The sequence below is a fragment of the Hemitrygon akajei genome, chromosome 3 (genome assembly GCF_048418815.1).
Source record: "Hemitrygon akajei chromosome 3, sHemAka1.3, whole genome shotgun sequence".
NCBI classification, from domain to species: Eukaryota; Metazoa; Chordata; class Chondrichthyes; order Myliobatiformes; family Dasyatidae; genus Hemitrygon; species Hemitrygon akajei.
In genome coordinates this window covers 185,924,430-185,937,456 of record NC_133126.1, presented here as the reverse complement: position 1 = coordinate 185,937,456, position 13,027 = coordinate 185,924,430, and the positions used below count along the sequence as shown (strand labels likewise).

Below are 13,027 nucleotides of genomic sequence, written 5' to 3'. Positions count from 1 at the left end.
GTTAGAAAAATGTTTCAGAATAGACCACAAGCCTTCCCTTGGTGGAAAAACCCACACCAAAATGCAACAGATGGCCTGTGTAAAAGATGAAAAACTTTATTTTGGACAGCCTAATTCTACACAGGTGTTGGTACTATGGCTTTGAGGGATTTTGTTTCAAGAGGCAGCACAGGGCTTTGACAATTCGCAGGAAAGACCTCTTACATTCTTACTCCACTCCTGCCTTTGATGAGACAAGAGGCCGAGCAGGTTTATCGGGCTTGGCATTACAAGCACACACAGCTGAGTCATTTGGTAGATTTTTAAATGTCCTTGCCTTCTGCTGAGGCGATGGAGAGAAATGGACGATCTCTTTCGAATAGAAGGGCGTCCCTTTAGAACAGAGATTTTAAGAGATGTTAACTCTTTTGGAGCTGGATTTCAACAGGTACCCGCCTGCAAAAAAAACTTTGATCCTCCTCCTTTCTTGTTTTATAATTGCCCTAATCAAACCTCTCAAGCTTTACAAGAGTAGAACATGGAATAGGTCAGCAAAGGAACAGGCCCTTCGGCCCACAATGTTGTAACAAAATAATTAATGCCTTCTGTCTGCACATTGTCCCTATCCCTCCATTCCCTGCACATACAACTATCTACCTTGGAGCCTCTCAACTGCCCCTATCATACCTGCCTTCACCATCACCCCCGGCAGCACATTCCAGACACCCACCTGTTAAAAAAAACTTGCCCGCACATCTCCTTTGCCCCTCCCCTAACGGTAAGTGAATGCCCTTTAATATTGGACATTTTGACGCAAGGGAGAAGATACCACTGACCACTCGATACATGTCTCATAATTTTAGGAACGTCTATCTGCCCTCCGTGATCCAGAGAAAACAACTCTAGTTTGTTCAACCACTACTCAGAGCGAATCAGAATCAGGTTTAATTTGTAACTGACATGTCATGAAATTTGTTGTTATACGACAGCAGCATAGTGCAGGCATAACAACTTAATATAACTTAGACTAAAAAATAGATAAAATGAACAATGCAAAAGAGGAATAGCAAGCTAGAGTCTGCGGTTTCATGGAATGTTCAGAAATCTGATGACAGAAAGGAAGAAAGTGTTCCTGAATCTTTGAATGTGAGTTTACAGGCTCCTGTATCTCCTCCCTGATGCTAGCAATGAGGAGAGGGCATGTCCCGGGCGATGTGGGTCCTTAAGCCTCATCTTCCTGAGGCTCTGTCTTTGGAAGATGCCCTCTAATCCAGGCAACATTCTGGTACCTTTCCTCAGCAAGGCAGTGAGCTGGGTAGGGGCACACGTCACCTGGGCAGGATAGCCGTTGCCTCCTTCCCATGGATGTCGATCTTTAGCTGGGCAAGAGAAACTTCGATGCTGCCTGATCTGCAGAGTGGTTCCAGCATCTTCTGTTTGTTATTTCATACCTCCACTATCTTAATTGGAAAATCATCAAGTGCTTCCTGTCCTATAGACCATGTTCAAGTTTCCAGTAACATGAGTTCAAATCCCAGCAGTGCAGCTGGGGAGTTTCGTTCAAATTGTTCATAAACTTCTGGAAATTTAAGGAAACATGTCAGTATTGGTTCAAAGTTCTAAGTATATATATTATCAAAGTATGTGTATATTATGCAACCTTGAGATTTGTCTCCTTACAGGCAGCCACAAAACAAAGAAACCTAAAGGAACCCATAAAAAGGAAGACCGCTCCACATCGTTAGCAGGGGGAGAGGGAAAAAAAAACCAGATTGTGCAATTATCGAGAGTAAGCAAATGGTGCCAGTAAGCCAGGTAGTTTGAGGAAAGGCACTAACCCATTGTACCCCTGTTTGTGATTCTGGATTTACATCACTCACTCTCACTCACCTTCTGAGTGGCCTGAAAACAACTTGTAATGAATAGCAAATTCACGAGGCTGTTGCTAGGAACAGGCGTCATGAGCTGAAGGGAGAGGTTGGGCAGGTGAGTGTAGGAGACTGAAAGGTGCTTATGGTTGCAGTCAATATTCATAGGTTGAATTGAGGCATTTGATGTTGCGGTGGTCGCCGGGCTTGGCGGTTAGCTTGCAGACGTTTCATCACCGGTCGGGGTGACATTCTCAGTGCGCAGTTTGTAGACTGAGATGCCGCTGAGCTCCTCCAGCATTTGGTGTGCATTGCCCTGGACTTCCAGCATCTGCAGAATCTCTGGTGGTTTCTATAGTGGTCGTTTCTTATTCCTCATGTAATGCCCTCCAGGCTAACAAATTTCTCTGCCATATCTTCCCTTCTCCCAGTCAGGCTGCCTGTGTATCATCCGATTTTAGTGTGACCTCTGGAAGTTACTTCCCAACTTCTCTCCTGCACCTGTCTCTCAACCTCTCCTGCTTTGAGATCCAGACTAAAAGCCCCTTTGCAGACCGAGGAGTACGCCAACCAGAAACGTCCTAGCGCAGTTGGAAATGTTTATTGCTTCTCTCCTCAGAGCGGAGGAACGCTGAGATGGTCTGGCAGCGTAGCCCAGCACCATGCAGTTGCCATGACAAGTTTCCTGAGCTCCTACAGGGCCCTGCTGTGTGCGTCACAGTGGCGGTGAGACTTCCACGATGGCAAAAAAAAAGCCCCCAGTCTCATCGGCCCCAAGATTGGATCTAGTCTCCCATTCCAGGGGCAAAAGGGCAGTGTTCAGACAACATATGTCACACCATTGCCAAGAGCTTTCACTGAAGGCAGCTGCCTAACCATGGTTACACATCTGGAGACCATGGCAACAGCTCCTCCGGGGCTGGCCTCCAAAGTTCAAGGTAAATTTATTATCAAAGGACAAATATGTTCCCATACACTGCCTTAAAATTCATTTTCCTGCAGGCATTTACAGCAAAATAAAAGAAATGCAACAAAATTTACAAAAAAACTATATAAGCAAAAAATGGCAAACAACCAATGAGCAGAAGACGACAAACCGTGCAAATAAAAACAAAACTGAGAACAAGAATTGTAAAGAATCATTGAAAGTGAGTCTGGAGATCATAGAATCAGTTCAGAGTAATGGTGAATGAGGTTATCCATGCCAGTTCAGGAGCCTGATGATTGCAAGGTAGTAAATGTTTCTGAACCTGGTGGTGTGGGCCTAAGATGTCTGTACTCCTGCACAGGGTTAGTAGCACCTGCACTTGGATGGTGGAGACCTTTGGTGATGGGAGCTGCTTTCCTGAGGCAGTGCTCCATGGGAATGTGTTCAATGATGGGGAGGAGCAGGTCTACGATGGACTCAGCTGTTTCCATCACTTTCTTTAGTCTTCTCTGTTCCTGAGCATGGATGCTTTCATACCAAGCTGTGATGCAACCGGTTAGGATATAGAAGTTTGTTAAAGTGTTTGGAGACTTGACGAATCTACGCAAAGCTCTCAGAGAGAAGATGCGAGGCCGTGCCTTCTTTATAATATATCCCATTTCTTAACAAAATAAACTGATTTCAAATTGAGCCAGAAACCCCAAAGTTAATCATACACAAGCCCGGGCTCACCTGAATGATGTATTTTGATTATGCTGTATCCACACATTAAAGCCTCCCAAAACAGTAATTACCTGAAAACACACGCACACACACAGTCACATCACAGACCAGTTGTACCGGCTCATCTGAGAACCCTTTGTTTGTTAACTACACAATAACTCTCTGGTTTGTCCTCTCTGAATTGAAGTGCTTATGCAACAATATCAAGTCATTTCTCTGACACTTCGCATTTCCTTGTCTATTATGTTAATATTGACAGATTGATGTGGGCATAATAATACAAATTGTTCACCATCTACCTGCCAGCCTTTCTTTTTATTTATTTACAAGATGAGGGCGTTGCCAGCAAAGTCAATATTTAAAACCCATCCCTCCTCGAGGTGGTGAGCCAACTTCCTGAACGGCGGCCGTCGCTCTGATGGAGGGGCTCCCAGAGGAGTCAGTTCCAAGATATAGACACAGCAATAATGAGGGAATGGTGATACACACTCAGCAGCCACTTTATTAGGGTACACCTGCCCTTCTGTTCCTTAATGTAACTATCTAATCAGCCAATCATGAGGCGGCAACTCAGTACATAAAAGCAAGCAGACGTGGTCAAGCGGTTCAGTTGATGTTCAGACCAAACATCAGATTGGGGAAGGAACGTGATTCTCCCCGAGATGGCGTGGGTTTCTTTTGGGTGGTCCTGCTTCCTCCCATACTGCAAAGACATACGATTAAGATTAGTGTATTGTGTGGATGCTATATAGCAACACGTGCCCAGTACATCCTCGTGCAGTGTAGCCCATTGATACAAATGATGCATTTCACTGTATAATTTGAAACTTCATACTGTACACGCACAAAATTAAAGGGTAAACATTGTGCAGTTAAAAAAAAAAACCCGGTACAATAGCCCTCAACGTTGGAAAATTCTTCAAAGCATTACAAGCAGACGTATATGTTTTGGGCATGTAAAGTACAGGCAGCAACTGAAGCTAATTTTTAAAAATAAAGCTATTCTTTTCAGAAGAGGGATAGCAAGGTAAAGATCTGTAATGCTGTACTTGGTGAATTCCTCTCATAATATCATTTCACATAAGGGATTATGCTCTTATCCATATTTGGCCTAAGGCTGTGTGTGATCTAGAGGTGAGTATTCCCCATGAGTCTGAAGAGGGACATTGGTGAATATGCTACTTGAGAGTAAGTGGCATTGGAAAGTACTATTGATGACACTCTCCATTGCTTTGTTAATAATCAAAAGGGTGCTAACTAAATGCTTTTACGCTGACGTTAGCAGAATGTTTTCTCTTAGACTTTGGCTCTAGGTTTTAATCTTCAATGAAGTCAGTTGGAAGCAAAAATGATAGAAGCTCAGAAGCCGTATATGATTGATACAGCCCCACAAGTGGCTGCAGGTTAGCTGATGGGTTGACTGGTTTTAATGGTAGATAAATACTGGCCAAGAAATCTGCTGAGTCGGCAGCATTGAATGTGAATTAGTTGCATTGCTCGAGCAGGCACCCTTTTGTCCAATGGGATTGCAATATCATCACACACATAATCATAAGGAGAAAAGCAAATTTCATGCTTGAAGATACCTTACAAAAATCTTCCTGAAACTGATCTTGGCAGGAGATTGTCTTTGTACAGTAAGACTAAACAGTAATTTTTTGGGGGGGTGTTAAAAATCTTTAGTATTACATACTCAGTGGAGGGTGGGAAAGAAGATGAATGAATGATTAGGAGACGCTTAGTGTCTCAGAGGTACAGTGAAAGATTGGGTTTGTGCTCCTCCCAACAAAAGTGATCAATCCAAAACTCAAGGCATTGTCTTTGTCTCTTCAGACCCTCCAAAATGGACCACCCCACTTTGACAAAACAAAACAGCAGAGATATCCCAGCATAAAAATCTGCTGACGTTCCTGAAACGTTCACAATGTTGCCAAAGACAGTGGTCGAACTTCGCATGCTCCTCTGCATATATGTCTTCTTGCGGTGCTTTGAGGAATTTTCCAATGGGGAGGGTGACTGTATGTGGGATTTTTTTTAACTGTGCAATATTTCCCCTTTGCTTTCATGCGTGCACAGTGCTGCTTTTAGCAAGGCCACAGCACAAATGTCTCCTGGTGCTTGCAAATCGCTCGTTGTTTTCAGCAGATCCTCTGTCCCTCTTTTCCCACTCCGAAGTTAAAAGCCCCCATCCTGAAGTCTCTAGCTCCTGTCGACACACTGTTTTGCCAATGCTAGTGGTGCCCCTGTGTACTGTGTACTTTGTCTTCCTGTCGGCCTGACCCAGCCTGGTCATTCTGCTCTGTCCTCTCCGAAACACAGAATTGCCGCTCCGAATGACAACTGAACCTCTTGACCATATCTACGTGCTGCCTTGAGATGCTGGCACACGATTGGCTAACTCGCTATCTGTATTAAAGAGAAGATGTATAAAGTGGGTGTACCTAATGAAGTAGTTACTGAGTGTATACGCCTGTTAATCCCGTCCCAATATTAGATCATGACTGAGCTTCCAACTCACCTTCCTGTTCAAAGCCTAATCCTTTGATACACATAATCCCCCAAAATCCTTCCGTATCTTCGGCTCTTCTGGGCGAAGAGAATTCCAAAGATGCACAGTCTGTTAGGCGAGGGGTGTCCCAAATAGGCCTCTTATTCTGAGTCCAATAGAAGGCTTGAGCACCTCATGAGTTCCTCATCTGCCTCTTTCCATTGTGGCCTTCCATTGGTGGTCTAGGAAACACGACAGCACATTTGCACATGGCAAGATCCCACAAAGACCAATGGAACGATGACCGGATATCAATTTTCTTTTGTACCCATAACCATTGGAAGAGAAATACAGTTTAGCACGGCTTGAAGTGACGAGATACTTAATATCCACCCGAAAGGGTGGATGGGGTCTGGATTCAGCATCATACCAACATTGAAGCTTTCAATGGGGGGGGGGGGGGGCAGTTTGATTCCAGTAGAGTGCAGCAGAATCCAGGCAGATTTCTGAATGGACAAAGAACTAACCCATGAGCACCGCTCACTGTTTTCACTCTCCATTTGCACTACTTCTTTAATTCAATTTATACTGTATATAAATTTCTTATTGTAATTTATAGGTTTTTTATGTATTGCACTGTACTGCTACAGCAACACCACAAACTTCACGACATACGTCAGATATTAAAGCTGCTTCCAATTCTGACTCCTGTTCCCAGCCATAACGATAGAAGAAATGCATTAGGGTCTCGGGAGTGAGCAGGAAAGATGGAGCTGAGGATGAGGTCAGATCTGAAGTCATCTTATTAAATGGTAGACCAAGTTCAAGGCCCCACATGACCTACTCCTGCTTCTGTTTCTTTCATTCTTTATTTTTAGACCATGGGACACAGCAGCAGAATCGGGGCATTCATAACATACATAAGGAACATAAGAGATAGGAGCAGGAGTAGGCCAATTGGCCCCTCAAGCCTGCTCCGCCATTCAACAAGATCATGGCTGATCCAATCTTAACTCTAGTTTTCACCGAATCCCACAAGGCAACAGTGCCAACCAACAGGGCACCATGCCGCCCATTTTATTTTATTATTCATCCCGCCCAAACCCATGTGATCACCCGGGGGAAAAAAAACCGAGTTGCCAATTGAGGAGAAAAAATCTGGAAAATTCCTCTCCGACCCATCCAGGCTATCGAAAACTGGTCCAGGAGATCACATGGCTGATCTAAACCTAATCCATTGAGTCCATTGAGTTTGCTCCACCATTCCATCATTACTGATTTATCATCCCTCTCAACCCCAATCTCCTGCCTTCTCCCCGTAACCTTTGATGCTCTTACTAATCAAGAACATATCAGTCTCTGTTTTAAGCATACCCAACGACTTGGCCTCCACAGCCATCTGTAGCACTAAATTCCACAGATTCACCACCCTCTGGCTAACGGAATTCCTCCCCATCTCTGTCCTAAATGGTCGTCTCTGTGCCCTCTGGTCCTAGGCCCCGTCCCTCTAGGAAACATTCTCTCCACTTCCAGAGTTTACTTTGTACCTGCCTTCCTTATGATCATCTAATGGAAATGCCCGTCTGAGTAATAAGTTTCAGTTGAATGTTTAAAAGGGAATTGGGTGTAACCACAGCAGTTGTTTTCACGGCATGAGTGAGTGTGGTCTCAGCTCAAAGATGAAGGTGCAAACATGTCCAGACAAGTTCTCTGGGCTGCACAGTGGTAACGCAGCATTGTTCTCTTCTGGTGGGTGGAGGTAGTTTTACACTGAGATCACAGGCTGTTACAATGGACTGATTTCTTCATTAAAGTGAGAGGGTTGGGGTGGGTGTGACAGAAAAGAAACACCCTGTGAGCTGTGGGTTCTCAGTTTTCATAGGAAGGTTTCTTCTGAAGTAACAAAAGATTTTGCCAATTAGACTGTCTGTTAACAAAATCTGCAGATGCTGGAAATCCAAAGCAACATTCACAAAATGCTGGAGGAACTCAGCGGGTCAGGGAGCATCTATGGGAAAGAGTAAACAGTTTTTGTTTTGGGCCAAGACTCTTTATCAGGACTGGAAAGGAAAGGGGGAAGGAGTCAGATGAAGAAGGTGGAGGGAGGGGAGGAAGAAGTACAAGGTGGTAGGTGATAAGTGAAACCGGGAGAGGGCGAAGAAGGGGTGAAGTAAAGAGCTGGGAGGTTGATTGGTGAAAGAGATAAAGGGCTGAAGAATGTGGAATCTGATAGGAGAGGACAGATGACCATGGAAGACAGGGAAAGGGGAGGAGCACCAGAGGGAGGTGATGGGCAGGTAAGGAGATAAGGTGAGAGAGGGAAACGGGAATGGGGAATGGTGAAGGAGTGAAGGGGCAATTACCGGAAGTTTGAGAAATCAATGTTCATGCCATCAGGTTGGAGGCCACCCAGATGGAATATAAGGTGTTGCTCCTCCAACCTGATTGTGGCAAGTCTGTTGCCTTAGCTCACTGAGGTGTTAATATTCAGCTTAGCAAACCATACTGGCTCTCCGCACCATCATTTTTGGGTGTCGTCATGATCTGACTGAGTGTGAAACTAATCGAGTGAAATTTTGCTGCAAAAGGCTGGGTCCAAAAGCGTGGGAGCCACTGCAGTGCAGTGGTGAATGGCTGGAGAGGCTCTCTTGGACAAATAAACACTCACGAACAACACACCCAAAATGCTGAAGGAACACAGCAGGTCAGGCAGCACCAGTGCAGGTGAATAAATACTTTATGTTTTGGTCTCAGACCCTTCATCGGTACTGGAAAGGAACAGGGCAGAAGAATTGCAGAAAGGACCAGTGAGAGAGAGTCTCACGGAGCTGCCGTGGAAGAGAGGAGGAAAGCTTTTTCAGGGTAGGCATACCTCGGAAAGTCCTCGCACTGGAGTAGCAAATCCAGGGCAGATGCTGGAAATCTTGACTATGAGATCAAACTCCATTTATCCCCTTGAGTACCTGTAAATTGTCCCACTTCATCATTTTAAAGGAAGTGTCACTATCGTTGCTGATGTAACCCTAATGTACACCTCATTAGAACATCTACATTGTCACCTTGCTGTTTCTGGAATTTACCATGTTCAAACTGGTTGTATCACAACCATAGCTAGTTCACAAATCCCCCCAATATAAAGCATAAATCTGGAAAAGATTCAGCATCCTTGGTGAGAGAAAAGGAGTTGGGAGTTTAGGATAATGAGCTTTAATTTAATTGGTGGTAAAATGTTATGGGATGTCCTAACACTATGAAAGATGTCGGTTCCAGTATGGCAGTTAGTTGAATAGGGTAAGAAGTGAGGTGTGGGGGTGTGGTGGGTGGAGGGCTACGTGTGATGGGCCAATACGAAGCTGTTGCATGTCCGGCTCAGTGACTGGGCTCCTAGTGAACTTCTAAATTTGTAGACCAGTCTGGTGAACCTTTCCTGTCCTTTCTGTATGTTAAGGAGACCAAAGCTGTTGTCACTTCCCCAGATGCAGTCTCGCCTAGGTGATACACAATTGAAATATGCTTTCCTTACTCCTATATTTTCAGAAAGATTTGATTCCGGGAGTAAACAAGTTGCAGTTGTATGGGACCTGGGTCAGATTTCACCCTGAACATGTTTGGTTGCAAACCTAAGAATGGATGTACTTTCCATATATTTTGTGCTACTTAGTGAAGACAGATGGTATAACAAAATTCACCCCCCCCCCCCACCCTGGACAATTTCTCTTCTCCCCCCCCCCCCCACCCCACCCCATATCCATCAGGTAGAAGATACAAAAGCAGGCACCACCAGACTCAAGGGTAGTTTCCACCCCACTTGAGTGGACCTCATGTACATTGAAGGTGAATGCTTAACCTAACAATTTACCTTACCAAGGCCCTTGCTCCTTATTGACTGCCTGTACTGCACTTTCTCTGTAACTGCAGCAATGTATTCTGCATTCTGTTGTTATTTTCCCTTGTATTACCTCGAGGTACTCATGTTTTAGCAATGATCTGTATGGATGGATTACAAAACAAAGTTTTTCACTGTCAGTACACGAGTCAACAGTAAACTAATACCAGTTCCAATAATTCCTGTCATGCTTTTGGTCTGATCACCAGGGCGTGCCAGAGTTCTCCACACTCTGACACTTCTCCCCGATTATTAGTTGATTATTTTCACATGTGCCTCGTTTTAGTTAGCAGAGCACCTGTGCCATGTTTAGTTTCTCAGTTTATGTTCCCTGTTTTGTTTGTCTTTGGTCAGTCTTGAGTTTATCTTAAGTGGTGATTCTTGAGTCCTAGCCAATGTTCTCTTCTAAACAGTCCACAAGTAAAGATTCTGCATTCAAATCCATCCTCGTCTTTGGTCTCCTCTGCACTTGTGTCCACCTGGTCTACATCTCTCCTCCAAGTCCACTAGTTAAAGATATGGAACTTTATAAATGGGGAGGCGAGTCCATGATCGTATTGAATGGGAGAGCAGGCTCAACGGGCCAGATGACCTACTTCTGTTCTCATGGTTCAAACCCAGCCTGGCAAACACTCCTGTTAATATCCCAAAATTCTGGCTGTAGCACGTACAGTGTCAAAGAGTGCAGATTTGAAATCTCAGTAGAGATCAATACAGTGTGACAGAAACATTTCTTTCTTTATCAATCTTTTTTTATTGAGTTTTGAGTAGATAAGCATAACAATGATAATGTTACAAAGAGATCAGGATTACATTATTAACGGTTAATGTATACAGAAACAGACTCCGAGTAACGCGTGTAATCTAAGCCTCCCAATCTCTTAGTGACTAAACATGAAAAAGATTTTTTAAAAAGTTTTTAACAAGAGAAAAAAAATTCCCCCTAAACTAAAAAAAAAACAAAATAAAAGCAAAACGAAACAAAACAAAAGCTGGGCTGTCATGTTTCATCGGTTAAAATCATTATTTGTCATTAACTCCGCTCCTCTATACACGAACAAAAAGTTATTGAGAAGGATTCGGAAAAGGTCAGCTTACATCATATGAAAATGATGAATAAATGGCCTCCAAGTTTCTTCAAATTTAACCGAAGGGTCGATAGCGCCACTCCTAGTTTTTTTCCAAGTTTAAACATGTTATAGTTTGGGAAAACCATTGAAATATAGTAGGGGGATTAGAATCTTTCCATTTAAATAAAATGGATCTTCTGGCTATTAATGTAACAAATGCAATCAAACGGCAAGCTGAAGGGGATAATTGACTAGAGTCCATCACTGGTAATCCAAAAAATGCAGTAATAGGATGAGGTTGTAAATCAATATGCAAAACTGCTGAAATAATATCAAAAATATCTTTCCAATCTTTTTCCAAAAGAGGGCAAGACCAGAACATATGTGTCAAGGAAGCTGCCTCAGACTTGCATCTGTCACAGACAGGATTTATATGGCAATAAAAACGAGCTAACTTAACTTTGGACATATGTGACAGAAACAATTGACCAAAACAATTGCATGGAAGTGGATAGTGGATCGTGGACTGGATGAATGTGCTGTGTTTATTTGGCAACAGAAAGGGATCAGAAGGCATCGAATCTAACATCCAGCTTTTATTTTTGTTACAGCCATGTAGACAGGATAACAACATGGCACGATCCCCGGAAGACCATGAGCCAGATGAATCTGAACACAGCCGGCACATCAAACCAGTTGCAGCAGAGATCCATGGGCTTGCCTCATCCAAACCCTGGTGAGTTGCTATAAACCGCAGAGCTAATGTCATAAGCAGCTCTCAGATATTGTTGCAGAAATTTAACTCCTAACAGTCTCAGTGGGGTAATCAGCCCATTCCATATAACTTGGACTGAGCTGCCTTCATCCCATCCCTTCTACTTCCTGTGTATCTAACCACGTTTTATCTGGACCTCTGGTTGATGCATGACAGCGGAGCCTGAAGCTATGGTTTTCTCACAGAAATACCCCTTTTGACACACACTTTGACTGTCTTGAGAAAGATGGTGCAAGGATAATGATACACCATGATTAATACATTTGTGGAAAACAGAAAAATTAGGGGCCTTTTGAATAGTGATGAAGCTTATCTAAGGCTATGGCAAGATGTACACTCAGTGATCACTTTGTTAGATATCTATTGTACCTAATAAAATGGCCACTGTGTGTGTGTGTGTGTGTGTGTGTGTGTCTGTGTGTATGTGTGTGTGTGTGTGTGTGTGTGTGTGTGTGTGTGTGTGTGTGTGTGTGTGTGCGTCTGTGTGTATGTGTGTGTGTGTGTGTGCGTCTGTGTGTGTGTGTGTGTGTGTGTGTGTCTGTGTGTATGTGTGTGTGTGTCTGTGTGTGTGTATGTGTGTGTGTGTGTGTGTGTGTGCGTCTGTGTGTATGTGTGTGTGTGTGTGTGTGTGTGTATGTGTGTGTGTGTCTGTGTGTGTATGTGTGTGTGTGTGTGTGTGTGTGCATCTGTGTGTATGTGTGTGTGTGTGTCTGTGTGTATGTGTGTGTGTGTGTGTGTGTGTGTGTGTGTCTGTGTGTATGTGTGTGTGTGTGTCTCTGTGTGTGTGTGTGTGTGTGTGTCTGTGTGTGTGTATGTGTGTGTGTATGTGTGTGTGTGTGTGTGTGTGTGTGTGTGTGTGTGTGTGTGTGTGTGTCTGTCTGTGTGTGTCAGTGTGTGTATGTGGTCTTTTGCAGGGGTAGCCCCCCCCCCCCCCGCACTTCCATGTTTAATATGGTGTGCGTTCACTGGTGCTCTTCTGCATACTACTTTTGTATTGCCTGCTTATTTGAGTTACTGTCAGCTTGAACCAGTCTGGCCATTCTCCTCTGATTTCTCTCATTAACAAGGCGTTTTTGCCCACAGAACTGCCACTGACTGGATGCTTTTTGTTTATCACACCATTCACTGTAAACGTTAGACTGCTGTGTGTGTGGAACTCCCTGGAGATCTGCAATCTCCGAGACACTCAAACCACCCCATCTGGCACCAACAATCATTCCACGGTCAAAGCCACTTTGATCACACTTCTTCCACATCTGATGTTTGGTCTGAACCTCTTGACCATGTCTACATGCTTTTATGTATTGATT

General features: G+C 43.8%; 1 protein-coding gene across 2 annotated transcripts in view; it reads left to right on the top strand.

Annotated features, from left to right (window-relative positions):
- Positions 1 to 13,027, top strand: part of wwtr1 (WW domain containing transcription regulator 1) — a 152,728-nt gene that overhangs the window by 98,009 nt on the left and 41,692 nt on the right. Inside the window, exons 2-3 of one of the 2 annotated variants that reach the window (XM_073041579.1) lie at positions 8,741 to 8,848; positions 11,554 to 11,678. In XM_073041579.1, the coding sequence (XP_072897680.1) occupies positions 8,741 to 8,848; positions 11,554 to 11,678 (233 nt within the window). The remainder of the gene's footprint in view (positions 1 to 8,740; positions 8,849 to 11,553; positions 11,679 to 13,027) is intronic. The other variant, XM_073041580.1, reaches the window with a different exon arrangement.